The 27,801-nt window shown below is 37.9% G+C and overlaps 1 protein-coding gene and 1 pseudogene across 4 annotated transcripts in view; both read right to left on the bottom strand.

Moving 5' to 3' along the window:
• Positions 1-1,221: 1,221 nt before the first annotated feature.
• LOC110160510 (mucin-2-like) overlaps positions 1,222-27,801 on the bottom strand; it is a 37,611-nt gene continuing 11,031 nt past the window's right edge. Inside the window, exons 3-6 of one of the 4 annotated variants that reach the window (XM_055152768.1) lie at positions 17,742-17,866; positions 7,970-12,209; positions 6,610-6,642; positions 3,428-3,565 (exon numbers count right to left, since the gene is read on the bottom strand). In XM_055152768.1, the coding sequence (XP_055008743.1) occupies positions 6,613-6,642; positions 7,970-12,209; positions 17,742-17,866 (4,395 nt within the window). In that variant the 3' untranslated portion in view covers positions 3,428-3,565; positions 6,610-6,612. Of the gene's footprint in view, positions 3,566-6,609; positions 6,643-7,969; positions 12,210-17,741; positions 17,867-27,801 lie in introns of all 4 variants that reach the window. The other 3 variants (XM_020925176.2, XM_055152767.1, XM_020925168.2) reach the window with 3 other exon arrangements.
• On the bottom strand, positions 20,555-20,672 carry LOC129408772 (5S ribosomal RNA; annotated as a pseudogene).

Genomic DNA, 27,801 nt, shown 5'->3' with positions numbered 1-27,801 from the left:
GTCGCTGGAGAGAAATGAAACTGTGTGGAGGCACTAGGTGGCGCCAGCCCGGCTTCACATGTAGTGGTAGTTAAATTCCAGGGTTGAAATAATGATTCTAGTGAAAGCTTATGGAGCACTTCCTGTATTACCACATGACATCACAAGGTGGAACACAGTGTTATCTGTTTGACATAAGAACTCAGCCTAAATATGTAGGATTTGTGAGAATGAAACAAAACATAACTCCTGGTTTGTTTGTGATGAGGAAACAACATTGTAACATAATCAGAAAATAGTGTAATATTCAACCTTTAACAGAACAAAACTATCTTTTTTTTTCGATGGGAATAAGTCTAGAAAGTTTTCGTCTGCACTTCCTATATCACCAGGCTTGCTTTGCAGAATCCTCCGATCTGATACATTAAACATCGACGTTCCAGAGTCGTGCAGCTACAAAGCGATTCAAGCCCCTATGGTCGCTGACGTCAACAGTTTACTTGGCAGATTTCATGTCTCTTGCGCTGTATCTCATTCTCTGTATCTTCTGCCTTGCTTTATGCACTGGGCTGTCTGTTCTTTTCCGTTCTCGAGTCGGTTCAGATAAGAGGGATGGATTTTCTTTTTCTTTATCCGACCGCTTTCTGCATCTAAATCACTGCCGAGCGGTGCTCTCGCTTTGCTATCCTCCTCATCCTCTTGTGTCAGGCGTGGGTTAGTGTCTGACTCATTCCAAATCCGAGGAATATGTGACCCAGAAAAGCGTTTATAAAGACCATTTGATCCTATATCTGCGTATAAGACAATATGAGGTTCTGATGGTCGTTTTAGTGCACTAGATGTTTTGTAGAAAGCACCATAAGCAGTTCATTTCACAGAATATTATTAGAAAAATCTGAGTCACAAAATATGCCATACACTCCTATAAAAAATATATTAGGTGTTCCACAGGGATCCATACTCACACCCCTTTTATTTTTCATTGTGTTAACTTATAATTTAGCTTCTAACCTTGTAGTTAAACATGTGTCAAAACTGCTAAAGAAAGTTAAAGAGGTGGAAGTGCAGTGAGAAACTGTAGTAAAATATTACCAAATAGTAGAAGTAGCAATGTCTGACAAATGTTAAATCTTAACTTATTCTTCTTTAAGTTTAGTTACATAGAGACTCACTCATTTTGGGAAGAATAACTTTTTAAATAGGGGGTTTTCTGTGGTGTATTAACTGCTAACACAGAACATATTTAGGTCACCATTGTTGACTTTTATTGTTTTGGAAATTCTACATTTACTAAAAACAACATATTAACATCCCTTTTCTCTCACCCTTCTGAATGCTATCACAATTGGTGTGTGCATCCCGTATCAGGTTTGTGATGATGTAGTGTAATGTTTTGTATGATGCTTTTGTATATTTATGGAAGATTACCATAAATGGGGCCCAGGAGAGATTGCTAGATTACTGAAACATGCATGGATGAAATCTAAAACCTCTTCAGACATCTTTTTGATGAGGGAATAATGTTATAACATGGTAGAAAGCTCCAAAAAGTTGAATTTAAAACACTTAAAGGTTGGGTATTATGCAAAGTATTGGTACAAGATAGATACTTGAGTAAAAATATATTCTGATAAAATTATACTTTAAATAAATCAGAAGTAGAGTATCAAAGTAACTACTAAACTAACTTTAAACAAAGATGGCAACCTTCAAAGACATTTAAACATATTACTCTTTAAATCTTAGTGACATTTACTCAATAACGTCTGAGACGCAGCCACAACATCTACAATAGCAGAAGTGTTAATGTGCGCTATGTGCTCAGCCATATGCAAAGGTGAGATGCATTTTAATTATCTCCTCCATCTCACTGTTACCTAAACCTGCAAATACCAGTGAGTCAGACGTGGCCTGTCACTGCTTGTGTCAAAGGTGTTTATATGGAACACAATCCGCATCTGTCAGTGTGTAAAGAACATAAGTGTCATGCATTAGAAGTCAAGCACGTCTAATTAAGAGATTATTTTAATGGAGATTGCTTTAAACCATCCATATCCAAAGCATATCTATGTCTACATGGGAAAATGGTGGAATAATATTATGCCATAATATTTGTACAAGTTTATTATGTGGCAAAGACACCACAAACAATGTGAAAAAGCTAAAACCTAACAGCATTTTAAAACACTTTCATTTGTTTTTTTAAAATGTACATATTTTACAAAATATAACCTGTCCACCTGCTTTAAAAAGTATGATTGATTGTATACTTTATACTGTTTGTGAATCACATTCACAATCACAAGCTCAAAAATATAAATTAAATAACCTTTTGATTTTCAAAAATGCACCATATGCTAAATAAGTAAAACAGGTATCAGCACTGCTTAAAAGCTAGATAAAATGACAATATTCAAAACATACTGTAATTTAAATTTCAGATAATTTGAGTTGTTTCAAATTAAATTATTTAACCAGTCATGTGTTAGTAAACAAGTCACACAGTAACCTCACACTCAGACTGCACACAGAGCAGCTCCGGTCTGAAGGCCACAAGAATTCAGTGTAGTAAAAGTAACCAGAGGAGCTCAGACCGCACACCGGGCTGTTTAGCAGCGCCGGCAGAGGTGCTGTGGCACTCCAGATGAATTATGTTGGGAGCCTATTTTTGCCGAACACCACAAGCTATTTCCTTAATAATGAATAGCTATGGCGTGAACATGTCGTCTGGTGTGTGCAGCTTCAAAGAGGGAGACTGTAACAGCAGAGCTCCAGTCCTAGTGTGACTGTCACACCACAAAACCGGTCCCACATGGAGCTGCAGCTGGACCAGGTGCAGTCTGAGCCACATGTAATGCTAAATCCATAAATCCATACCAATACAAACTGTTCAAATTAAGATTTTGAATTCAAGTCATTTTAACTTCTGTCGATATCCATTTTTTACAGTAAACTCAAACTGTTATGACAGCATAATACTTAAACATTTAATAGCTTCTCTTCAGTGAAAAAAAAGTTCAAGTCCAAATCCACCTCAAGCCTAACCGGTGCTTTTCCTTTGCTGCGCTGAACCACTGGTGCTGCTCCTCCTGCTCTGAGTGGGCAGCTTGCTCATCTTGTCCTTTAGACCCTTGAGAGTGTAAAGCTTGCTGAACGAAATACCAAATGCCGTTTTCTCTTCCTCCAAGTCGTGCCCCACTGGTATTGCTCCGTCTGGGCTCTGCTGTGACAAGGACGAGTGCCTCTGTTGCATATTTTGAGCGTGCGTGTATAGAAAAGAAGACTGCGGTTTAGGTAGCGGTGACGAATTCGGAGTTTGAGCCAGTTTGGGCTTGGCGGGTGAGGTCGGGGGTTGCCGGTAGTGCTGGTTCAGGATGGGTTTGGGCGCTGGGGGTTTGGGTGGCACCTTGCGAGAAGTGGGAGAGGAGCTGAGGTCCAGGACTGGGACATTGCCATCGGACATCTTCCTCTGGTGAGCCATCGTGCGAGCCGGGATGGACTGGTTGGCGGAAAGGGGGCGGGAGGATCTAGTTGACGGGGTTAAGCGGGTTTGGACTTGAGCTGTGGAGTCTCTCTGCTGCTGCTGCTGCGAAAGAAAGAAAGAAAAAAACATAGCATTATTTCTTCTGTTTTCCAGCTCAAGAGAAGCTGGTAGCGACTGCCTGAAAGAAATGAGCTTAGCCAAACTTATTCCTAAGACTCTTATTTTTGCATGCATTAATAGCTTGCATGAATCACAATGGTCAGGCAGCGAAGCGGGTGGTGGCTATCACAGAAATCTCAACGAGCTACTCCCTCCCTGCGCATCAGATTAGCATTAGTTTTGTTTCTGGATTTACAATCTGTTAGCCTGCAAGCATAATTACAAAATCATTTTTCAAAGTTTCAGAGTCTGGAGAGACAGTATGCTCAATTTGGCAAAAAAAAAAAAAAAAAAAAATCATATATATATCTTGCGAAGCCGGTGAGTTGATAAAAATTGCTTTATAATAAGGCTACGTTCAAACTGCAGCCTCAAGTGACCCAAATCCCATTTTTTGGCCCCTTTGCGACCTGTATCTAATCATTTATTGACAGTCTGACACAAATCCGATTTTTTTCAAATGCGACCCAGGTCACTTGGATAAGTGCTCCTAAAACTGATACATATTCGATCTTTTGACATGCAACTTCAGTCTGAACGGCCAGGTCACATTCATCCCACCTACATGTCAGGCTCGGAGTCTCGTCAATGGAGGGAAAGTGAGGTCAACGAAGTTTATTAATATTTGGGGGAATCGCTGTATTCAGGCCAAATTGGAGGGGTCTTATCAGAAACGGGCGGTTTTTGAAATGATTGCCGAAGAAATGGGCGGTCCTGGCTCCAATGTCAACAAAAAATAAAGCGCCTGCAAGCCAAATGCAACGTACCACGGTAACCTGTCCATTTTACGAAGAACTGGACCGTATTTTGGGAGACAAGCCCAGCATTCAAGTGACTTCCATAAACACTGAGCATGCTCGCTGCGTGTGACGTCGTTGTGTGCTCCAATGCACATGCGGGACATTTTTTGGGCGTTTAAAGTTCACACTTGAGATCACATACAAGTTGCATTTAATTGGAAATGTGAACAACCTCGTAAAAAAAATCTGAATTGAACATTAAGCCCTGCAGTCTGAATGTAGCCTTAGATGGGCGTGGCATGGGGTCAGCTCTATGTTCCCTTATTTCTAAGATTTTTCTTATTGCTAAGATTTTTCTCAAAAAAAAGTCAAGTTATTTTTATTTTTATACCTAATTTAAAGGAATGATTCAGAGTCATTTCAACCTAGGATCCTTTTACATCATGACCTTGCTGCTGGATAATAGGTCAGGTGTAACTGATGACCAAACTGGGGGAAATGAGGATAAATTCTGATGCAAACTGATGATGAAATGTGGGAACATAGGGCCTAATTTTGGAAAGAAAAAAAAAATGCAAATGAGAGAACATAGGCACGCTCCCCCGGGCATAATGTCTGATTTTCTAAAAAAATAAATAAAATAAAAAATTCTACCAAAACCTGCTTTTACAATATGCTATATAAGGGAAAAACTAAATGTATACTTAGAGAGAGAAAAAAGTACAGCGCCTATAATTCCCAAGATGCCGACATACAAAGTACATCTTGCGCTTGTAAAGTGCTGTGAAATCGTGTTGCAAATGGACATAAGACGCGTACAACATAAGTTCGCGTGAAAATGCAGTTCCCTTTTTTTATTTTAAGTTAATATTGCATGAATCATATGAACATGCCAACGACACCTCTCCGGCATGAAGCGAAAGTTGTTACAAGGCCAATGAGTTTAACGGTCTATAAAAAGTGCAACCATCTATCTTTTAATATAGATTTAAAACGGGATCAGTGAGAACGTCTCGGCTTCATTAACAGCACTTTTCCCTGATTAGAATACACTGGCACACGTACTACAGGATGAATCACTCTCCAGCGATGGCAGCTTCTTTCTCATTTTATAAGCTGCTGTCGAGTACAATTGAGGAATTAAATAAAAATATTGATCATGATAATAGAGCCTTTAATAACTGTGTAGATGTTTCAGTTTCTAGAAAGTTAGGACAGTGTCAAATAAAATTAAATAAATGCAAATAAAAGCTGATTTTTTTTCACCTATATTGTCTGAAATTGACTCTTGTGAGCTTTACGCCGTGTTATAATGTTGTTACCTCCTCAAAAAGCATATCTGAGATGTTTTTCTTTCATTCACACATGTTTGAGTATTATTATTATTAGTCTGTCTACATCTCCAAAGCTCAAAAAGCTCGGTTCCACCTTGTGATGTCATGAAGCGTTTTTAAGTTAACACTGCCTTTTACCTTTAGTTCAGTGGGAAATTTCAGAGCTGAAATTATCTAAATTATTCAACATCACAAGGTGGAACAGTGTGTTTTCTATTTGAGGGAAGAACTTAAAGCTGAAATATGCAGGTTTGTGTGTTAAACATGTGTGAATGAAACAAAACACAACTCCAGGTAAGTTTGTGATGAAGAAACAGCATCATAACATAGACTAGAAAAGAGCGTGATGTGGGCCCTTTAAGAGTAATTCTCTTACAAACGTCATTGTTAACTATATAGAGAATAACTAACATACAAGTTGTTTTACATTGACGCGAATGACACACCTAAAAACAATTATATACAAATAAATCATGCCCAATGCAATAGCTTCAGGAGCTTTTATCGTCTCAGTTTGATTACAAGGCGCAGTTAATTAGAAGCCTACAGAATGTTGCAACTAACACCCTAAGGTAAAACACCTGATATATTTCTGTATGAATTCATTAGTTTGGTGAATCAATGGATTGTACTTTATTTGCATTTTATTTATTTTTACATTGTCCCAACTTTGGCAAAAGATTCTGTAACTTTTAGATAATATTTTTGTAATTGAATAGCGCATCAGCATAATGCATTAAATAATACTTACCTTATAAACAATGTTATTATTGTTTATTTTGGTGAGTTTTTTTGTGAGGTTTTAGTGGGTGAAAGCAAAGCGAGGTGATTTCCGTGAGGAGTGAGTTTTAGTAAGGGGTGTGGGGTTAAAATCAGGATTATAAAGGGATTAAAAGAGCATTTTGGTTCTTACCATTCAATTCACTGGGGTGGGCGGAACAGAAAACTGTAAGGTAGTTCAAACATTCACACAAGTGGAAAACATGTTTTGTCATTAGATTTGCCTACATTGACAACTGAAACTCAAACTGTGAATGATGACTATGCATTTTGACTTGAGTAGTTCTGACCACTATTAAATAAATAAATACATTTTATATTGTGTATATACCAGTCCAAAGTTTGGACACATCCTCTCGTTCAATGTTATATATAAATGCAGAAGACATCAAATATATTAAGTAAGATATATGGAATTCTCAAGCAACTGGTTGGAGTGTGTGTATGTGTGTATATTTATATATTATACTGCTGTCCGTCACTATAACGCGGTTCACCTTTCGCGGTCTTGTGGATTTTTTGTGTGATTTTGCATGCTTTTTTTTTTTTTTTTTTTTTTACAGCGTATGAACGTGCATTGTGTTACTTTCTCCTGCATCCTGATTGGCTAAGGGACTGTAGACCGTTGTCAATCAATCTCCTTTGTGCCGTGTCTCCTGTACAGTACAGAATGTGTTCAAGCCAAATTCACATAAATGTTCGATCTCTAGCAGTGTGATTCTGAAGTGCTGTATGTTTGCAAGTTTTCTCCCTGACAAAACCCACAATGTCGATGAAACGTTCTGCACTGACAAAGACACCTGCGGTTGCACCCAAAAGGCAGAGGAAGATGCAAACCATCGCACAAAAAGTTGGACTTCTGGACATGCTGAAGGAAGGTAGAAGTTACGCGGCTGTAGGGGCTCCATTACAGAATAAATTAATCTTCGGTTTGTTACATAAAGAAGGAGGAAAATAACTTTGATTACGATGGCAGCATTAAGTTTTAAGAAGTATGCAAAAAGAGTTGTACCTGTCATGTCTAAAAAAGTGTATAAAGTGTGTGGTGAGGGGTTTTACAGCCTTAAAACAGATATAATAATAAAGCTTACAACTTTGCGGATTTCACCCATGCTACACAATTCCATAAATCCTGCTTCATATATTTTGATGTCTTCGATGTGTAGTTAATTTTAGATTTTATTGCTCTACTAGCAGATAAGACTGATTAAGTTATGGTTAAGGTTGTTAACACTATGTTTTGTCCCCATTTCTTCAGTTGTTAGAGCTGGACAATAACCAGCAGCACCCAGGGACTCTTATTTACATCTACTAGCTCCTGAAGGAAAATAACCATGATACAAAGACCTAAAAATACCCCAAAAGTTCAGAAAACTAAAACTTTTCTGTTGTGGGGCAAAACCACTAACATTATGTCATCAAAATTAAAGAAAACTACTAAAAACAAGATTGTGAATTGGAGTGGTTGTGGTTTAACTCTTGTGTTTTTGTACCTTGTGTCCCTCGGGCTCCTTGTTAGCCGTAGGTGCTGCTTCTCTTCTCTCTACTCCACTGGTGCCAAGTCCCGTCTTCTCTCCACCCATGGGCATTTTATCTGGTTTCTCTGCTCTGGAATACACCTTTTTGGGTTTCAGCTCACGCGCCGATGTCCGCTTAGCCTCTGCCGCCTCATTATTTAGCTTTGGAGTTAAACTTTGCTCCACCACGACTGACTGATTCGGTGCTACATTACTTTTAGCTTGGTTAACAAGTTCTTGCAAGTCTAACAAGTCGTCTAGTTTTCTTATAGCTTCTCTTTCTTGTATATTTTTCTTTGTCAACTTTTCCTCGTCATCCATCTTTTCAAGAATAGAAGATTGCGATCCTTTGTTGGACAAGTTCAGCGTCTCACTACTTGACATCGTCCGGTCGTTGCTCAACATAGCAGCTTGCTCCTTGTAACTTCCGCGACTATTGACGACGTTATCTTTATCTTCCAAAGGATCGAGACTATAAAATGGCACCTGATCAATAGTCTCACGAAAAGGAGAGTCGCTACATTCGTAAAACTCATCGGACGTCGTGGAGCCACACCCGTCGCTTATATCCGAAGTTGGGGTTCGGAATTCTGGAGTGCGGGATCGTCGAGAATCGGGGGTTGGAATGCGAAGTGGAAATCCATCCAGAAGAGGGCTATTTCTTTGAGTTAACAGACTTCGAGACTCTTTTTCAGATGTTGTTGAATCTGTTGTCGTTTGAGAGGAGTTCAAGTTTGATTGCGCTGGTTTTTTAGGTACTCTGGGCGATAGAACAGGGGAGCGATTGTTAAATTGCGCAGTTCTCGTCAGAGTTTCGTCAACTTTCGAAATGTCAGCTTGCGTTTCTGCGGCAATTGTGGGAGTGTTTTCTGATTTCTTTTTTAAAACTGGAGACTTGTTATTTGGGGAATTAAATAAGTTTATATTTTCTTCAGAACTCTGAGAGACGCTAAGCAGCAAATGTGCTGGTTTTTTAGGTAATTTGGGCGATTGTAAAGGTGAGCGATTGTTAGATTTCGCAGTTTTCGCCAAACTTTCGTCAGCTTTCAACGTGTCACCTTGAGTGACTGCAGTGATTGTGGGTATGTTTTCTGGTTTTGTTTTTACAACTGGAGACCTCTTAGTTGGGGAATGTAATATGTTTTCTTCTGAACTTGAATACGTTGTTCGAGTTTGGGATTCATTGTTCAATATTAAATCTTTTGTTTGTGAGATGTTCGGTGGCAAATATGTTGGTTTTTTAGGTACTTTGGGCGATACTAAAGGAGAACGATTGTTAGATTTCGCAGTTCTTGCTGCACTTTCGTCAACTTTCGAAATGTCACCCTGCGTTTCTGAAGCAATTGTGGGTATGCTTTCTGATTTCATTTTTAAAACTGGAGACCTGTTAGTTGGGGAATGTAATAAGTTTGTATTTTTTTCTGAACCTGAATGCGTTGTTCGAGTTTGAGGTTCATCGTCGAATACCATTAAATCTTTTGTTTGTGAAATATTCATTTGCAAATGTGCTGGTTTTTTAGGTACTTTGGGCGATGGTGAACGGGAGCGACTGTTAGATCTCGCAAACCTAACTACACTTTCGTCAACTTTTAAAATGTCACCTTGCGTTTCTGCAGCAATTATGGGAGTGTTTTCTGATTTCTTTTTTAAAACTGGAGACTTGTTATTTGGGAAATTAAAAAAGTTTATATTTTCTTCTGAACTTTGAGAGATGTTAAGGAGCAAATGTGCTGGTTTTTTAGGTACTTTGGGCGATGATGAAGGGGAGCCACTGTTAGATCTCGCACTTTGCGTTTCTGCAGCGATTGTGGGAGTGTTTTCTGATTTCTTTATCAAAATTGGAGACCTGTTAGTTGGGGAATGTAATACGTTTATATTTTCTTCTGAACTTGAATATGATATTCGAGGTAGAGATTGTTGGTCGGATGTTGTTGAACTTGCCAGTTGCAAATGTGCTGGTTTTTTAGGTACTTGGGGCGATGGTGAACGGGAGCGACTGTTAGGTTTTTCAGGTCTTGTTACATTTTCGTTAAATTTCAAAATGTCACCTGGAGCTTCTACCTTGATTGTGGGTATGCTTTCTGATTTTGTTTTTAAAATCGGAGACCTGTTAGTTGGAGATTTTAATAAATCTTTATTTTCTTCTGAACCTGAATATGTCCGAGTTCTAGATTCTTTGTCAGATGTTAATAAATCTGTTGTTTGCGCGATATTCAGTTGCAGATGTGAGGGTTTTTTAGGGACTTTAGGTGAGGGTGAAGGGGAGCGACTGTTAGATTTCACAGTTCTCGTCGCACTTTCATCAACTTTCAAAATGTCACCTTGAGCTTCTACCTTGACTGTGGGTATGCTTTCTGATTTCATTTTTAAAACTGGAGATTTGTTAGTTGGGGAATTTAATATGTCTCTATTTTCTTCCAAACTAGAATATGTTATTTTCTGAGGTATACTAACCTTATCATGGCTACTTTGACCTACTTTGTTAGCAGCTTGATTTTGCACTTTAGCTACGTCGCTGTTACGAGTTATGAGAATTCCTTCTGGCTTGTTTTCCAGGAAGTCACTGCTACCTTTCGGTAAGTTAATAATGACCTCATTCTTTTTTGGCGCATCCTTATCATTATTCACATGAGCTTTTATTAGATCCTTGCTAACTTCAGTGTTTGTCTTTTCCATTTCTTTGCTGCTACCTAACAGTTGCAACTCTGCTTTGGCTCCTGCATCTTTACGCCGCACCTCTAGGGACGTCTTGCTTTCTTGTTCCTGGGAATGATTCTTTACAGCAGTGTCCTCTGTGCTTTTTGGCGGGATCGATTTGCTACCGCTTTTGTTGACTAGCTCAGGAACCTTCTCAGTTTCTTTTGGTGTGAGCGCAACTGCAACAGGAGTCTCATTGTCCACTGTGCTTACCTTTTCCCCTATATCCGCTTTCTTTACAAGGCTGACCTCTGGTATTTTCTGACCATCGCTCGGGCTGTCTTTAATGACCAGTTGGACTGTGCGCGGCTTCGGAATAGGAGGGGAAGGCGCTATAGGGGAATTTGTGTTAAGCTTTGAAGCGGAAGTGCTAATAGTGGTCAATGCTGGGCCAGTGCTCGTCAAGGTTGAATGCACCGTGGTAGCTTGGGAAACTTGGTAATTGGCAGAAGCTGAGGTAGAAGTGACAGGAATATATCCAGCTGGAGAAGTATTTTCATTAGAGTTATGCTTCTGTGTTTTTATCTGCAAGTTGGAGTCACTCTGGGCCAATACTTTAGGGGCATGGTTCGTTTCCATTGCATTCATGTTTTGAAGTGCGCTTTTGCTGTTTAAAGTTGTTGTCTGTGTGTTCGTTTTTGCCGCAGTCTTGGGGCTGCCGGCATTAGCAGCTGGAGTTGTCACCGTTTTAACAGGTGATGGAGGTGTGTGTAAGTTTGGCGTGGCGCTGTGAATCTTGTTCACGGGTGACTGAGGAGATGTTTTTCTGCCTGGAGCTTTTGCATTTTCTTTTTCAAATACCGACTGTGTAAGATTTTTAGTCTTTGGAGTAATTGCATCTAAATGTGTTTTCTGTTGTGGTTGTGCTGAATTCTCGTCATGTTTAGAAGCACTTAGGTTTCTAGGCTTGGCAACCTCTGGTAGGGCTTCCTTCGGCTTGTTAAAGGGACTGCTAAACCGGATGGCCTGGCTTACTTCAAACATCTCAGAACGCTGTAGGTGAACTTGGGTAGGTTTGCTCGTGTCGCGGATATTGATAAAGCCAATAACATCAGAAGGAGGGTCGGGCTCAGGCCATGTAGGCAGGTAGTCGAATAAATACACTTTTTCTAAATCCACAAGTCCAGGGTGAAGGGGCGGACCTTCATGTAAAGTATCCTTACTCTTCCTCTTACACCTTTTTTTGGTCGCCTCCTCGTTTTTGGCATCTTTCTGGGACTCTTTAGGGCTGTTGTTGCCAGGTGTGGAAGCCGGACTAACGCTGGCATTGCCAGCAGCAACAAGAGCGTATTTGGGGTTGTACAGTTTCCTAGCAACTTCAGCAGATGGTGTTGGCACAGAGGCAGGCTGCGGTACAGGGTCGGGCTCCGGCTCTGGCTCGGTCACCAATCGCCGCAGGTTGACCAGCCTGGAGGACGAGGTGTAGAGGAAGCGGAACAGACGGTCGAAGGCTTCCACAGCTTGTCCGGTCACCACGGTGATGAGGTTTCGGTCCAGCCGGGTGGACATCCATGTAAAACTACAACAGAATAGAACAGACATCATGACACACTGTTATTATTGTTACCTAAATACACGCTATCAGTGAAAAGTTTGGACACACCATTTCATTCTATGTTTTTTTTTTTTTATGTTTACTACTTTCTACATTTTATATACACATGGACAGGGGTGTGTAAAAATCTCAAAATTTCGAAGTATCATTTAATATGATGATACAGTATCAATAATGGGGGCTGCTGTAGCAATATATCTCCAAGAGTATTTTTTGGTATATTTTAGTTACAGTGCTACAGTTTTGTTGCTCGTTAGATGATTAGATGAATCAGTTAGATGAACTTTGCACAAGAAGTGGTTTAACAAAGACTTTTAGCATCACAGATTTAGCCTTTATTTTTTATTGAACCTTATAAAATCAATTTGAAATACATCGTATTGAACCGAAAGTGCACTGTATCGAGATATGTGTCGTATCATGGCCTATGTATTGAGGTATATATGGTATCGTGGCCCTGGTAAGGAGACATATATTGTCTCGTCGCCTCTGTATCGAGGTATGTATTGTATCATGGCCTATGTACTGAAGTATGTATCGTATTGTGGCCTATGTATCGAGGCAGATATCGTATCGTCGCTTATGTATAGAGATATTTATCGTATCGTCACCTGTGTATCAAGTTATGTATCGTATCATGGCCTGTGTATCGAGGTATGTATGGTATCGGCAATTTCTTAATGATACCCTGCCCTACACATGGGCCAAAGAAACTATTATTATCTTTTCAATTGCTCAAAGTAGCCACCCTTTACTTTGTTGACAGGACTACAAACCCCTGACCTTCTCTCAGTGAAGATCATGATGAAGTCCCTTAAAACTGTTTTCACTTCAAAGCTAAGCCGAGTGCTCAAAGCAAAGGGTGGGTACTTTTAAAAATCTAAAACAAATTATTTAGTGTTCATTTTTTCCGTATACGTATGTCTATAGTTTTGTGGCCTTCAGTGAGAATGTACAATGTAAATAGTCATGGAAATTTTGACTAGTAGTGTAAATAAGGTTTTAAAACATGAAAAACGGACTTGAAAACTTGACATTTTGATCCAGTAATTTTTGATCAAGATGTGTTTGATTTGCAGTTGTACAAGTTGCTTCTTTTTTTTTTTTTTTTGGTCACACTTTTTTTTTACTAGATTTATTTAGTTCATCATACAAAATTCCGATATTTACACACTACACCTGAACACATTAAAACCATCATGACCTTCCCCACCCAGAACAAAAAAATCATTGACTGGGGGATCTTTCAGCCAAATGTATACAAATGACAAAACGAACATTGACACACCTTAAACCCCTGGAAGCTCACTTGGAATAAGTTGAAAAGAAGCCAGCCTCCTCATCTAAATCTCTAATATTGACAAGAATTGACAGTGTAATCTCCAATACAAACATGGCTTTTACCAGACTACTTGTTTTCACTTTTTCGTGTACAAAAGAGCCGCTTACAACTTGTCAGTCTAGAATGGAGACAAGATATGTTTTATAGACAGCGTGCATTCCGTTGATGGATGTTTGTTTATGCCGTTGAGAATCACAAAGCCAGGTGGGGCACGTAGATTTGGTCTCTTGTAAAACATAATCACTACTAGGACTGTTACTACTGTCAGAAAATAAATAAATAAACCATATTGCTGAGTTAATTGGCATTTGATTACACATAGACGTCGTGCAAGAATAACATTAAAGTGCTTATGACAGGTCAGACTACTCATTTTACCAAATCACAGGTAAAATAATTATATTTAAGATTTTTTTGGAGAAAAAATCACATTCGTTTTCCCATTTTAGCAATTTTTTTAGGTTTAAAAATTTACTTAACACGAGAGCAAAATTCCTCTCATGTACACAGAAATGATTCTCTGACAAATAAAATGTCAGAAAACACCTTTCTTTTATAAGGTATCAGGGGAAAAGTTTATTTAGTGTAAAATGTGGAAAAACTTTTGGGTTCTCTCTAGTGTTATATCATCAGAACTCATTTATTTTTTCAATAGTCATCATAGAGAATCATAACAATTTGTTATACCCATTTTAACTAAATGAATGTGTGAGCTATTTAAAATATAGTCACAAACTGCAGCAACTATAATGCACACATCTCAGCACACTATTCGCAACTAATGCTTTGATTTAGAAAAAAAAAAAAAAAATCACACATGGATTTTCATGATTTACCCCTTTCAAATGTCCTATACACATTTTATAAATTTAAAACAAGACAAACAAAACAAAAAACAAACAATCACACTGGAAAGGACTGTATTTTCTACATTATATAGGTCTACCACTTTCTTTTTCCATACGATGTGATTTGGTAATATTTGAGTGGGTGGTGTGAAGGAAAATTTTTAACCGTAACCTGTCCAGTGACTCAAAATGTTGAAAAACACATTACTAATGCACAAAACTCAAATGTAGTAAAATATTTTCATTTTCAGAGATGTGAAAGCCTCAACGTCTGCTGTTTAATCTAAATGTAAACTAAAAACGTATAAATATGAATATGAGTCAAGAAGATTATAGGCCAAATGTTAAACAAAATAGACTGTTTTGTTCCAACAGGCATGTAATAATGTTGTTACCTCATCAAAAATGTACCTGGAGTTGTGTTTTGTTTCATTCACACATTGAGTAATCCTGTATTATTAGTTTGTTTACATCTCCCCAAGCTCAAAATGTTCTGCTCCACCTTGAGATGTCATGTAGCTGTAGTTTCCAATTTAATATCTTACTTTTACCTTTTGTTGAGTAGAGATCAGATAATTTCAGCCCTGGAATTGCCAAATGATTTTTGTGGAGGTGTATGCAGTTTAAAAACACATTGTACTGCCACATAACATCACAAGTACAAAGAGTTTTCAGTTTTAGAGATGAATACAGTGTAAATATGCAGAGCTTGTGTGTTAAACATTTGAATAAAACAAAACACAACTCCGGGTTTGTTTGTGACGAGGAAGCAACATAGAAAACCGAAAATGTCCGTTAGATTGAAACTAAATTATGTCATCATGGTGTCTGATCCAGCACTAAACCAGGTCAAAACCACATCTAAAGACGCACTAACCCTGGACTAACATGGATATCAGCGTGTGTCGGAGATGATTCACTCAGGTCAAACTGCCCTGTGACTTTATGTGGCTGAGTCACCGGACTTGAAGGACCAATGCCCATACCCTGTGGTGACTGTTCAAATGCCTGGACCTGTTTGATTGGAAATAATACTTCTTAAAGGCCAAGTACCATTTTTAAAGCAAATTTTGTCTTGATATTTTGTATAAGTGTAAGTGTAATAAATCTTGTGATGAAAATAAGTCTGTTGCATGTTGTCTGTATTTAATTAGAAAGCATTTTATTGTCCGATAATCACAGGGTGACCACATTTTCAAAATTCTAAACTGCGACACACCCAGGTTGGGATGGTTGGTCTAAATAAAACTGTGAGAAAAGGGTGTAACATTGTCCATTCTCTACTCACGTGTGGGGCAGTCATAACCTAAAGGACTTCTGCTGATAGTTCTGTATATGTATTTTTTGCTTATGGTCATTTTCAAGCACATTTTTTCTGTATTTTAGCTAAACAAATGACAATATAGTCCCCTGTTTACTGTATATTAAAAATAAATATTAAAAAAATAGGTACACCTGGGACACTTCTTTTAAAAAATAGGACAATATTCAATGGTTTTGGATAAGGGACAGGGGACACAGGGTCAAAACTGGGACTGTCCTGGGTAAATAGGGATGTCTGGTCACCCTCAGCAGGTCTGTGTTAGCATGCTAGTGATTGTTAGCTTTACCATCTCGGCGAAAGTTCCCATAGAGTTGTGAAAAGTGCTTGTAAACTCATCATGGTGACTATTTAGGATGTTCAGAATGCCTAAGGTAAGTGAGGAATAACTTTGGACTGCTGCAGCTGGAACACTAGTTCTGTTTTTTTGTTTGTTTGTTTTTACGTTTTTAATCAATCAGTGAAACTTTATGTGATTAAAAACAATCCCACATTTCCTTCCATCCATCCACCCGCCAAACCCCACAGCTGCCTGTCCCCACACAACCAAACAATCCAAACAGTCACACACGTATAACAGGGTTCCCACTCTGTTTCACTGACAAAATTTCAAAACTTCTTCATAACTTTTTCATGACCTACAGTGAAATTTCCATGACTTTACAGCACCCTACATGTGTAGAATTGATCAGACTTTTAGGGCTAAATATGAAATGTTAACCCTTTCCACTCACCTTATGGTTTGGTGTTATAGTTTTTAACATTCAAAATACTGTTAGTATTGTCTTCTCTTTAAAACAAAAGGCGCATACGTTTGGAAATAATCACAATAGCCTAATGATAACTTAACAGAACGCTGTAGTTGCTGTCCAAAACTTTAATTGAATTTACAAATTTCCATGACTTTTACTTTTTTGGTAAAATACATAAAACTACACATAGTAAAACATGAGGGTGAATACAGGTGAACCAGTTGAGAAAGCACCATCAGAGGAGCTGTCAACACTAGGAGCAGAGAGCCGTTCGCCGCCGCCAGGAACCACCACAGGGCCCAGGGGAGAGATGATGCCCTCGCACCGACCCTCCACCAGAAGCCCGCAGGACAGACCCCGGCAGCCACAGCCAACCACTTTGCACCGGGAGCGGTTTTAAGACCGTAAAAAATGTGGTGCAGCACCTTTCAGACATTCAGACGGTCTTCAGCTTTATTCTCATGAGCTAAAATCTCCCATAACATGTTGGACCTCATTCCTGTTACTGACCCGCATGAGGCTGACACGGCTTTATCTCCATCAGTGAACATGAAACGGCAACCTATATGACCTCTGACTTTTTGCAGGAGTGAGTGTAGCGTTACTTTCACTGCTCAATGGTTTGCTGCAGTCGTAAATTATTCCTCACTTTCTGATCGCATTCACAGAATCCTAATTATTCACGACGAGTTTCAAAACTTTCAGTGCAGAGCCAAATTTTGCCATCATGGTAGTGCTAACAAGAATAGTTTAGTTTAGTTTATTTAATGACACAGGACAGTGCACAATATACATTAACCTTAACAGGAGAGATGCTTTGTACCAGGTTGGAGCACTAGAGGTAATTTCCACCTGTCGTCCCTGGGCAGGTTGATGTTATAGTTCATAAAATTAAACGTACAAAGAGAATGTTTTTATAATGACCGACGCATCATAACAATTCTGTATCCTCATTCACACCCTGTTCTCCTCATCCTTATCAAAATCATCATTCAATTCATTCTCTCCAGAACATCACACTCTCTCCAGACACTCATCAGTCCACATTATGGTCACAGGTTTGGTTTGAAATATGCAAACAGGCGAGTGTGCCAGCATAACTTTCTGATTTTAGCATGATAAAACTGCTTTAAAATTAGATCTAGAAGCATCTGTTTTTTTTTGTTTTTGTTTTTAAACCCGTTAAAACCATTACATTCTCACGAGCTAGAATCTCTCATTCCTGTCACTGACCTGTACGAGCCTGACACGGCCTTGTCTCCATCGATGAACATGAAGCGGTGACCCATGCGACCTCTGACCTTTGTGCAGGAGTGAGTGTAGAATTCTGATCCACCTGAGTAACGGACACGGAGGTTCTGCACACAGACAAAAAAATACAACAATTAAAGAAACAAAGGATTTCTTTTTTTTTTTTTTTTACATTTATAGATGTATTGTGTGATGTAGTGATGTATTTTCAGTGGAGGGTCCATCAGAGGCTTTTCTCCATAGAGCTGATATTGAGAGAAGTCATAATTTCAGAGGGGATGGAAATTTCAAATTGCTCAGTTTTTGAACTATCGTAAAAGTTTCTGTGTCTATATGTGGTGTAAAACTCTTGAACAGTCTGATACACGTCTCAAGCAATGCCAAAATATCCATAAATTCAAGTTGTTATATACAAGGTATCCTCAGATTTGACTACCCCAAATTTAAGACTTATTTAAGACCTTTTTAAGACCACTTAAAGGAAAATTAAGACCAACATCGCACCCATTATGCGGACGAAAAACACCAGATCCAATTCTGTTAATGACCAACCAACTACCGGTATTATGTCTAGAATCTAATCCACTGTGGATTAAACCTGCAATTCTCCATGATCCATCCAACGTCTTCCTCCACTCTACTAATTGTTTACTCATTCATGTTACGTGATTTCACATTGTTGTTTTTTTTCCATCCTCCATTTAACATTGCACTGCAGACCGGTTGGGTATACAAAAAAAAAATAGGCTAATGAAATTTAAGACCTTTGTGAAAAAATAAGACTTGGACAACACAATTTAAGATTTTTTAAGGCCTTAATTTACGAACATGAATTTAAGACCTTTTTAAGACTTTTAAGACCTTGCGGCTACCATACATATACATATACATATACCCTGTACATATATATACCTTGTATATAAACCTATGGTCTGGTCACAGTATATACAGAGTGGGTCTTAATATTAGAACAGTACTGCCTTCTGTTGTAATAGTTTATGCTTGGTGTTTCCTTACTATTGCTGGTATGTGCCGTCCATTAGCATTACTTGTATCTACTGTCTGTACCATTGTTAGTATCCTTATGTATTATTGAAATACAGTTATGTTACCAAACTACAACAGTGACTCTTTGTCCACATTTGTACATCGTTCATATAGTTTAATGTAAAATGTCTGAAAAATGCAAAAGAAAGCTCATTATGTTAAAGTAGAAGAGGGGTGTGGGATTAAATACTGTAAGTTTTCTACTTCCCACTCCTTTTTTGGGCAAATTTTTAGTTGTTAGTTCTGCTATAAGTTCACTAAAGTTATACGTTCCATTGTAAAAGAATGTCAATTTCTTACTTGCCCAAAATAAACACATACATAAATAAACCTTTCCTTCTTCCAACCAGACTAAGTTACAGGTCAGATCTGTGGAAAGGCAACCCCGCTGAGTCAGAATGTCTATTTTTATAGGTATTTTTGAGCTATAAAACCACCTGTAATGTGGAAATGTAAAGTAGAGCTGTTTAATGCCATACTGTGGCACATTCCGGGCATATCCATAGAAACAAGCAGGTGATGAATCTTCAACCAAAATGTTACATAGTGCACCTTAAAAAAAAAGTTATATTTAACAAAGATTACTTTTATAATCAAGCCAATATTGTGCACTTTTTCAGCTTGCTTTATGTCAGATCTTCCTATAACTGTGGTGTCTTGCTCAGTGGCACAACAGCAGTATGTGTTAGCTGGCATTCACTGCATTATTGTCACCCCCAAAATGACATACTCTGGACTGACGATGTTGAAATGCTTCTTTCAAAATATTTTAAGCGGGAGTGTAAAAACATTGTGTATCGGGGTGGTGGCAGTGACTCATCATAACAGAAAGTCCAATTTGACAGATGGAGTTGTCAAATAATAATCATTTATCAAAGTTTAAGCAGATCTGGAACTCCAATGTTGACTCTGTCTCGTACGCGATGATTTGTTACGGTGAGGTAACAGGAATATACGATTTTATAGAAATGGTGTCTGTGGATATGTTGAGGTAATTCAGCAGTAGTGAGCCTGAGGGTGATAAAAATTGGCTGCGTTTGGCCCTCGCTTCAGAGCTCGCACTCACCTGTTTAAAAAGACAAATGTTATGATAAGTAACACTTGTAGAAATATTCAACATTTTCTTAACCTAAAAAAACCCCAATAAAAACGAGTGAAAAAACATGTGCACCACGGTTATTGAAATGAAGAATTTAAAATTGCGCCACACACAGGAAAGGTAATGAATTAATAGTTTCAGCTTCGTGTTCATAGATCAGGGGTGCTCAATACATCCATCGCGATCTACCAGTTGATCGCCAAAGTAGTGAGGGTAGATCGTAGTGTTGTAGTATTTGAGACCAAACTTGAGGCAGTTTCTTTACAATCTTGTTCTCGTTCCGGACTCGACCATGTTTGGACTTGGTCTTGTCGAGGTCTTGAAGGCGCTTGGACTCTGTCTTGTCTCAGACTCGAGATCTGAGACTCGATGAGTACAATCAGTAATTAATCATTGCATTTATATAGCGCCTTTCAAGATACCCAAAGCTCTTTACAGTTCATTATTCATTCACTCAACACTCAGTGGTGGTAAACTACTACTGTAGCCACAGCTGTCCTGGAGCAGACTGATGGAAGCAAGGCTGCCAATCTGCGCCATCGGCCCCTCCAATCACCACCAACACCCACGCACACACCACTTTCATACTAGGCAATGTGGGTGAAGTGTCTTGCCTAAGGACACAATGACAGTTTTTGCCACTGGTGCCCCACTGTGACACCTGGAATTCCCAGTGGTCTCCCATCCAAGTACTAACGAGGCCCGGCCTTGCTTAGCTTCTGAGATCTGACGGGATCAGGCTTTGACAAGCCAGTATGACCACAACATCATATTTCATTACGGCTGCTGTTGTTGCCAATAAACTTGTATCGGTGTGCAGGAGAGTGCAGGGCGTCACAGAGCAGACCTACCACAACGTGTGGTTGAGGTTTGTTTAATAAAAGTGCACAAATTCATCTGTATTTGTCACGACATGCGTTTGGTAAATGTGCAGAGGATAAATCCCACAGCAAAACCAGTAAGAAAATGTAACTCCAGTGAGAAACTTGAAAAAACAGGTATAAAAATACTACCCACTCTTCACTTTTCACAGATTTTTGTAAAGTGCCAGTGGAAGTTCTCTTGAAGAAGGGGTTCTCAAACTGTACAGCGTAGTACAGTTTGCTTGGCTTTGTAGTAGGTAGATCATTTTGACTTGTTCATTTCATAAGTAGCTTGCATGCTGAAAAAGTATGGGCACCCCTGTTACAGATGGATAGAATATAAAAGTTTTGAAGGTTTGACTGGGACAAATGCAGAGGACAATTTTCCCTATTGAGACCATAACATATTACACCTCAGACTTATTCACATGCTCTACAAAAATAAATAAATGGTAAAAATAAATGCAAGAGCTGTCTTACAAAATGTGAAAACAAGTAGTCATTTTAAACAGAAGCGTTTCTCACGTTCTACCTCCAAAGCAATGCAGTAAAACAAGAACATGTTTTCATTTTTCATTCCGCGCTCTTCTTCTCTCTCATTTAATGTCTCTCTCTCTCTTTAATTTTATGTTTTTTTATTTGTTTGTATTGTGATTTTAATTTATTTCTTATTCTGTAAAGCACTTTCAATTACTTCTGTGTTATACAAATAAACGTGCCTTGTCTTGCCTAACAGGCCAGCCACTACCATAACTTCCTCGTTGGCGGATGATAAAACTGCTTTGTGATTAAACTCAGACAGCGCACAGCAGTCTCATTTGACCCTGCTTTTACAATATACATCTGTACTGGGGCAAAACAAATGGTACTTTATTACACACCTTAAAATGACAGCCCCTTTAAGTCTAAACATCATAAAACTGCAGACCTGATGAGGACACCTATCATCAGGGAATCTCAGGTTAGCGCTTGTGTAAGATCATGAACTATAATTAAGTTAATTCTCTAGCAAAACTGACTCTTTTGAGCTTTTAGACATGTTAGAAAGTTATTGCCTCCTCAAAAACAAACCTAGACTTGTGTTTTGTTTCATTCACACATTTGAGTAAACCTTTATTATCAGTTTGTCTACATCTCCAAAGCTCAAAATGTTCTGTTCCACCTTGTGATGTAAATGAAGCAGTAGTTTTCAACAGGGTTCCTACTCTTTTTCACTGACAACATTTCAAGACTTTTACATGACCTAAAGTAAATTTTTCATGATTTTATGGCACCTACATGTGTAGAATTAATCATACTTTGAGAGCTAAATATGAAATGTTAACCCTTTCCACTCACCTTATGGTTTGGTATTATAGTTTTTAACTTTCAAAATACTGTCAGTGCATTTATTGTCGTCTCTTTTAAACAAAAGGCGCATAAGTTCGGAAATAATCATAATAGTCTCATGATAACTTAACAGAATGCTGGAGTTGCATGAAAGAGAAACTAAAATTGCATGACTTTTCCAAAACTTTCATTGAATTTACAAAAAGGCCTGGAAAATGACATCTACAATTATCATGACTTTTTCAGGATTTCCATGACCGTGGGAACCTTGTTTCAAGTTAACAGCTACGTTTTACCTTTAGTTCAGTAGAGATCGGCAATTCCAGAGTTGAAATTAACCAAAATGATTCTAGTGAAGGTGCATGGAGTTTAAAAACACAGTGGAGCACTTCCTGTATTACCACATAACATCAAAAATTGGAAGAGAAAGAGAATGAGAGAAAAACAAAAAAAATATGCAGTTTTCGTGTTTTTAAAAAAAAAGTATAAATGAAACAAAACATAACTCCAGGTATGTTTTTGAAGAGGAAACAACTTTACAACATGGATCATAAAATAGTGTAATGAGGGCCCTTTACGACATGCTAAGACAAATTGTTATCTGTGGTGGTACTTCAGTTAAAACTTGTACATAAGTAAAGGTAATCTAATACTTCCCACTCGTATTCGCTCCTTCAGAAGCGTCTCATTAACACAATGACACAAACCGCACACAGTAAAAAGTAAGTAGTGGTATTCCATGACACGCAGGCAGAAACACGTCTCTAACCAAATCTTATCCGTTCATCTTTGTTTTGTTCCCAGACGTCATTGTGCCTCCAGTTAGCTTGACCACGCTGATTGTTGTTTTGTAAGATCAGATTTCTTTCATTGTCCGTGTTGTTGTTTAGACTATCGACTAATTACACCGCACGAAGGGTGTATTCACAATCTTGTCTTTTATTGTAATGCTGAAAATATAAACACGACTAATACAACATGTCCTAGCTCATAGGTAAAGTGTAATTAGTCAGACGAGCCTGTAATGACAGTGTACAAGGACTGGACTGACTTTCTGCCAAAATATTTCAAAATGGCATAAATTTTGTGGTGGTGTTTGCAGTAGTGAAAGAAGTACCCAGTTTTGTTGCTTGAGTAAAAGTACAGATACCGTAAAAGTAAAAAACTCATGAAAAAGTCTACTCAGGTAAAAGTATTGTAGCTGTTTAAAAATGTAAAAGTATTTTGCACAGATTGAGGTCTTATAAGGCTTTAAATATATGACTATGTTAAAGAATTTTTGTTCAATAGAAACAACTCAATATATTTTTTTATTCTAGCTGTTTTTATGTGTTTATTTATTTGTTTTGTTTAAATCAGACATGTCAAACTCAGGCCCTGGGGCCAAATTGGGCCGTGATATAATTATATTTGGCCCGGAAGATCATATAAAATATATATTAAAGCTGGCCCGCAGGTTACACGGCTACAGAGACATTATTTATTTAAAATTTTGTTATTATTTTATATTATGCTTGTTGTAGATTCAGTGTTTAAGCAAAAATATTATTACATTACATTTATTTTAATAAGAAAATGCTTAACATTACATATCCTGAAAGGAGAGAAACATGCAGATGTTGTTGAACTTTTTCAATAAATATTTAGTTTTGCCCATGACGTAGTCCCAGTTTTTAATTTTGGCCATCTGTGAATTTGAGTTTGACACCCCTGGTTTAAATTATGAATGTGTTAACAATAAACTTTCAGACAAAAAATAAATACTTTTACTTTTCTTCTTCAAAAATGTAGTGGAGCACAAGGCACAGAAGCCTGCTGTCAAATGTAGTGAAGTAAAATGTACAAAGTATGCACTACTTGTTGCATACTACAAATACCTAAAATTTTTATTTAAGTGCTTAACTACCTTTACTTCATTACATTCCACCACTGGGAGTACGGCAGAGTTGGTGTGTTAAAATGTGTGAATGAAACAACTCCAGGTATGTCTGTGATGAGGAAACAACTTTATAACATCAGAAAAGATCAGAAAATTGCGTAATATGAGGCCCTTTAATTATTATTACCACAGCTATTTTTACAGTAGTAGTTTCATTCTAAAAAAATATACCAAATATTGTGATTTTGCAGCTCAGATAAACTCCCACACCTTGTCTGATATAGTGCAACCCTTGTGCAGTTCACAGTCTAACGTTGTAACTATACTGCTGAAGAGCTGTTTGATAAGATAAACAACATATACATGCAACGCAATTCAAGGTTACTTCAAGGGACTTTCTTCACCCCTGTTGCATGCTGGGAAATTTCAATAGTAAAGTGTACTCCTGATAACTCCTGCAAGAAGCATTTGAACTGACTTTGTACTAATAAATATTTAAAGAGCCCGTCTACGTTGTAATGTTGTTTCCTTATCACAAATAGACCTGGGGTTGTGTTTTGTTTCATTCACACACGTTTAACTTCTTATCTAAGACTGAAAACACTCTGTTCCACCTTGTGATGTCATGTAGTAATACAGGTAATGTTTTTAAATGTTTTTATACACCTTCATTAGAAACATTTAGATAATTGTTACACCCCTAGGCCTCCAGTTCTGACTTGTTTTGTGTGTTTTGGTTTCTTTTGCTGACTGACCTGATTCCTGCTGTGAGAGCTCTAGTCCCTGATTGGTGAGGCACTTCTAGACCAGGCCGATCCTGCCTGACTCGATTCTGTTTGTGGATTTATGTGATTTGACTTTGGGATGCTTGTGATTTAGTTTTGTTGTGTGTTCCTCAGTTTAGTCACTTGTTTTTTTGAATAAGCCTACGTGACTCATTTTTGGCCCAGAACTCGTTATATCTAATCCTGTTATTTTGTTTCTTAGTTTAGGTTATTTTCTGTACATATTTTAGCAGGTTTTGTGAATTTACTTGAACCTCACGGTACGATATTTATTGCGATATCTTGGGAAAGCTCACGATTAGGGATGTAACAATATCCAAATCTCTCTGTACGATGTTTTCACGATGTACATCTCACAATACGAATATTATTGCAATATTTTCTGGAGGCTAATGTGCTATGTGTGTTTTTCCTCTTAAAATGCCTTGACAAGACTTAATCCAAAGAACTAAGACTTAAAAGTGCTTAGAACTGTTATTTCTTCTTGTAGACTGCACTGAAATGGAGCAAAGGATCATGGTCTATGTAGTTCCCTCTGTCTTTCCTGCACCATAACTCTTAATTTAAGCAAACAGGCTTGTAATTCGATATATTGTGATGGTCCACGATATTATTGTGAGAACTTTAACGATACGATATCATGATATTTCGGTTATTGTTACATACCTATAATTTACCCTTTTACAGTCCTGTTAAGTGAACATTACTTCATTTATACCATTTTATACATTGTTTTATTTTACTTCCCTGACCCTAGTGAGCTGGGTCGTAACAATAATGTCAGCCCTGGAATTGACTATATCTACTGATGTAAACTAAACTAAAAGTAAAAGGTAGCTTGAAAATTAAACTACCACTTGATGACTTATTTTTGGCACAAAACTTGTTATTTTGTTTCTTAGTTTAGGTTATTTTACGTACATATTTTAGAGTGTTTTGTTAATTTACCTTTTTACATTCCTGTTTATTAAACATTACTTAATTTATACCATTTTATACTTTGTTTTTCTTTTTTTTCTTACTTCTGACCCTAGTGAGCTGGGTCATAATAATAATGTCAGCCCTGAAATTAACTATATCTACTGATGTAAACTAAACTGAAAGTAAAAGGTAGCTGTTAACTTGAAAATTAAACTACCACTAGCACAAAACTTGTTATTTTGTTTCTTAGTTTAGGTTACTTTATGTACATATTTCAGCATGTTTTGTTAATTTACCCTTTTACATTCCTGTTCATTAAACCTTACTTAATTTATACCATTTTATACCTTGTTGTTGTTGTTGTTGGGTCATAATAATAATGTCAGCCCTGGAATTGACTATATCTACTGAACTAAAACTAAAAAAGTAGCTGTTAACTTGAAAACTACCACTTGATGACATCACAAGGTGGAAGAGAACATTTTAAGCTTTGGAAACGTAGACAGCCTAATAATGCAGTGTCACTCAAACATGCATGAATGCAACAAAACACAATTCCAGGTATGTTTTAGATAAGGGAAGAGCACAAGAGTCAATTTTGCGCAACATACTAGCAGCTCTAAAGAAGTCTTCACTACAAATTTAATTGAGATTTAACGCTTTAATAGAAGTTTTCATTAGCCGCTCCCTGTCCACTGCCTGATCCCTCCGTATTGATTTTAGCTCGACTCGGCCCAAACCTCATGGGGATTACATTAGAGCGGGAAAGGTAGTGCAGACTGTCCCTCTGATTGGAACTCGCTGGCCACCGTTGTGCAAAGAGCCAATTCACTGAGATTTTTGAGACCTCCTTCCTGGCCAAAAATAGCTTCAACTTTATAGCTAATATTTTTCTAAGGCTTACAAGAAGTCGTGGTTGTTTATAGGGCTTAAATCTTGCTTGTGGGTTCCCATGCATATCTTACATAGTTACATTTGATAACTAACGGGCCCCACCCAAAACTTTCTCTTCACTTGTGCATTCCAGACGGGGAGGGTGGCGGCAGGCTTCTGATAAACACGGCAGAGGCACGCATTGTCATCGGTTATTATTAAATTCCTGCTGCGTTACTCTGAAATGTAACCGAGTAATTAAGTGAATAAGAGCCAAACAATTATATTACGATATTATAATGGTGACAGAATTTCACGGTTGAAATCCTCTACCTTGGAATGTAAAAATTAGTGCTGTGTCATGAGAAACTGTGTGGTCACGTCTCAGATAATTTTCAGTTAGCGTAATGTAAAACCAAAGAACGTTTTTAAGACGTTAAATGCTAAATATAACTTGATTCCTGTTAGCAATGTTAGCAGTGTTAGCAATGTTAGCGATGTTAGCAACGTTAGCACTTGAGAGCTTTAAACCATGTTATAATGTTGTTACCTCCTCAAAAACAGACCTGGAGTTGTGTTTTGTTTCATTCACACACGTTTGAGTAGCTTTATTATTAGTTTGTGTACGTCGCCAAAACACAAAATGCTCAATTTCACTTTATGATGTCATGTCATGTAGCGGTACTTTTCAATTTAACAGCTATCTTTTACCTTTAGTTCAGTAAACCTTGGCAATTCCAGGGCTGAAATTATCCAAATGATTCAAGTGAAGGTACATGGAGGTTTTTAAAAATGTGGAGCACTTCCTGTATTACCACATGACATCACAAGGTGGAACAGAGTGTGTTCTGTTTGAGAAGAACTCAGCCTAAATATGCAGGAATTGGATGTTAAGCTTATGTTGCTAATACATCTCTGTGGATATTTTGGGGTCTGCTGCCTATTCTGACATCCCTTCATTACGACGTGCTGGTTTTCCGACACTTTTTAGTATCGCTATTCCGACGCATCATATTTGGTGTTCTCCGCAAATATTCTACATGACAAAATGAATGAAGCACAAAGGGTGTATGCAGCCTCCATTTAGATTAGATCTATTCCCGAAGGCTGGTCTATGCTCTTTTTGAAAATACATGACTGTTTCCCACGGCTATCAGTTAGGATATTTTCCCACGGTCTGATGTGGCCGAAGTATGGAAGCACAAAGTATAATAGGCTATTACATTAATATTATTCATGTGGGAAA

This window comes from Boleophthalmus pectinirostris, unplaced genomic scaffold (assembly GCF_026225935.1).
Source record: "Boleophthalmus pectinirostris isolate CB_2022bp ecotype Guang Dong unplaced genomic scaffold, ASM2622593v1 HiC_scaffold_17, whole genome shotgun sequence".
In the NCBI taxonomy this organism is placed as follows: domain Eukaryota; kingdom Metazoa; phylum Chordata; class Actinopteri; order Gobiiformes; family Gobiidae; genus Boleophthalmus; species Boleophthalmus pectinirostris.
Note: the sequence above shows the minus strand (reverse complement) of the source record. Positions and strands in the feature narration are given on the sequence as shown.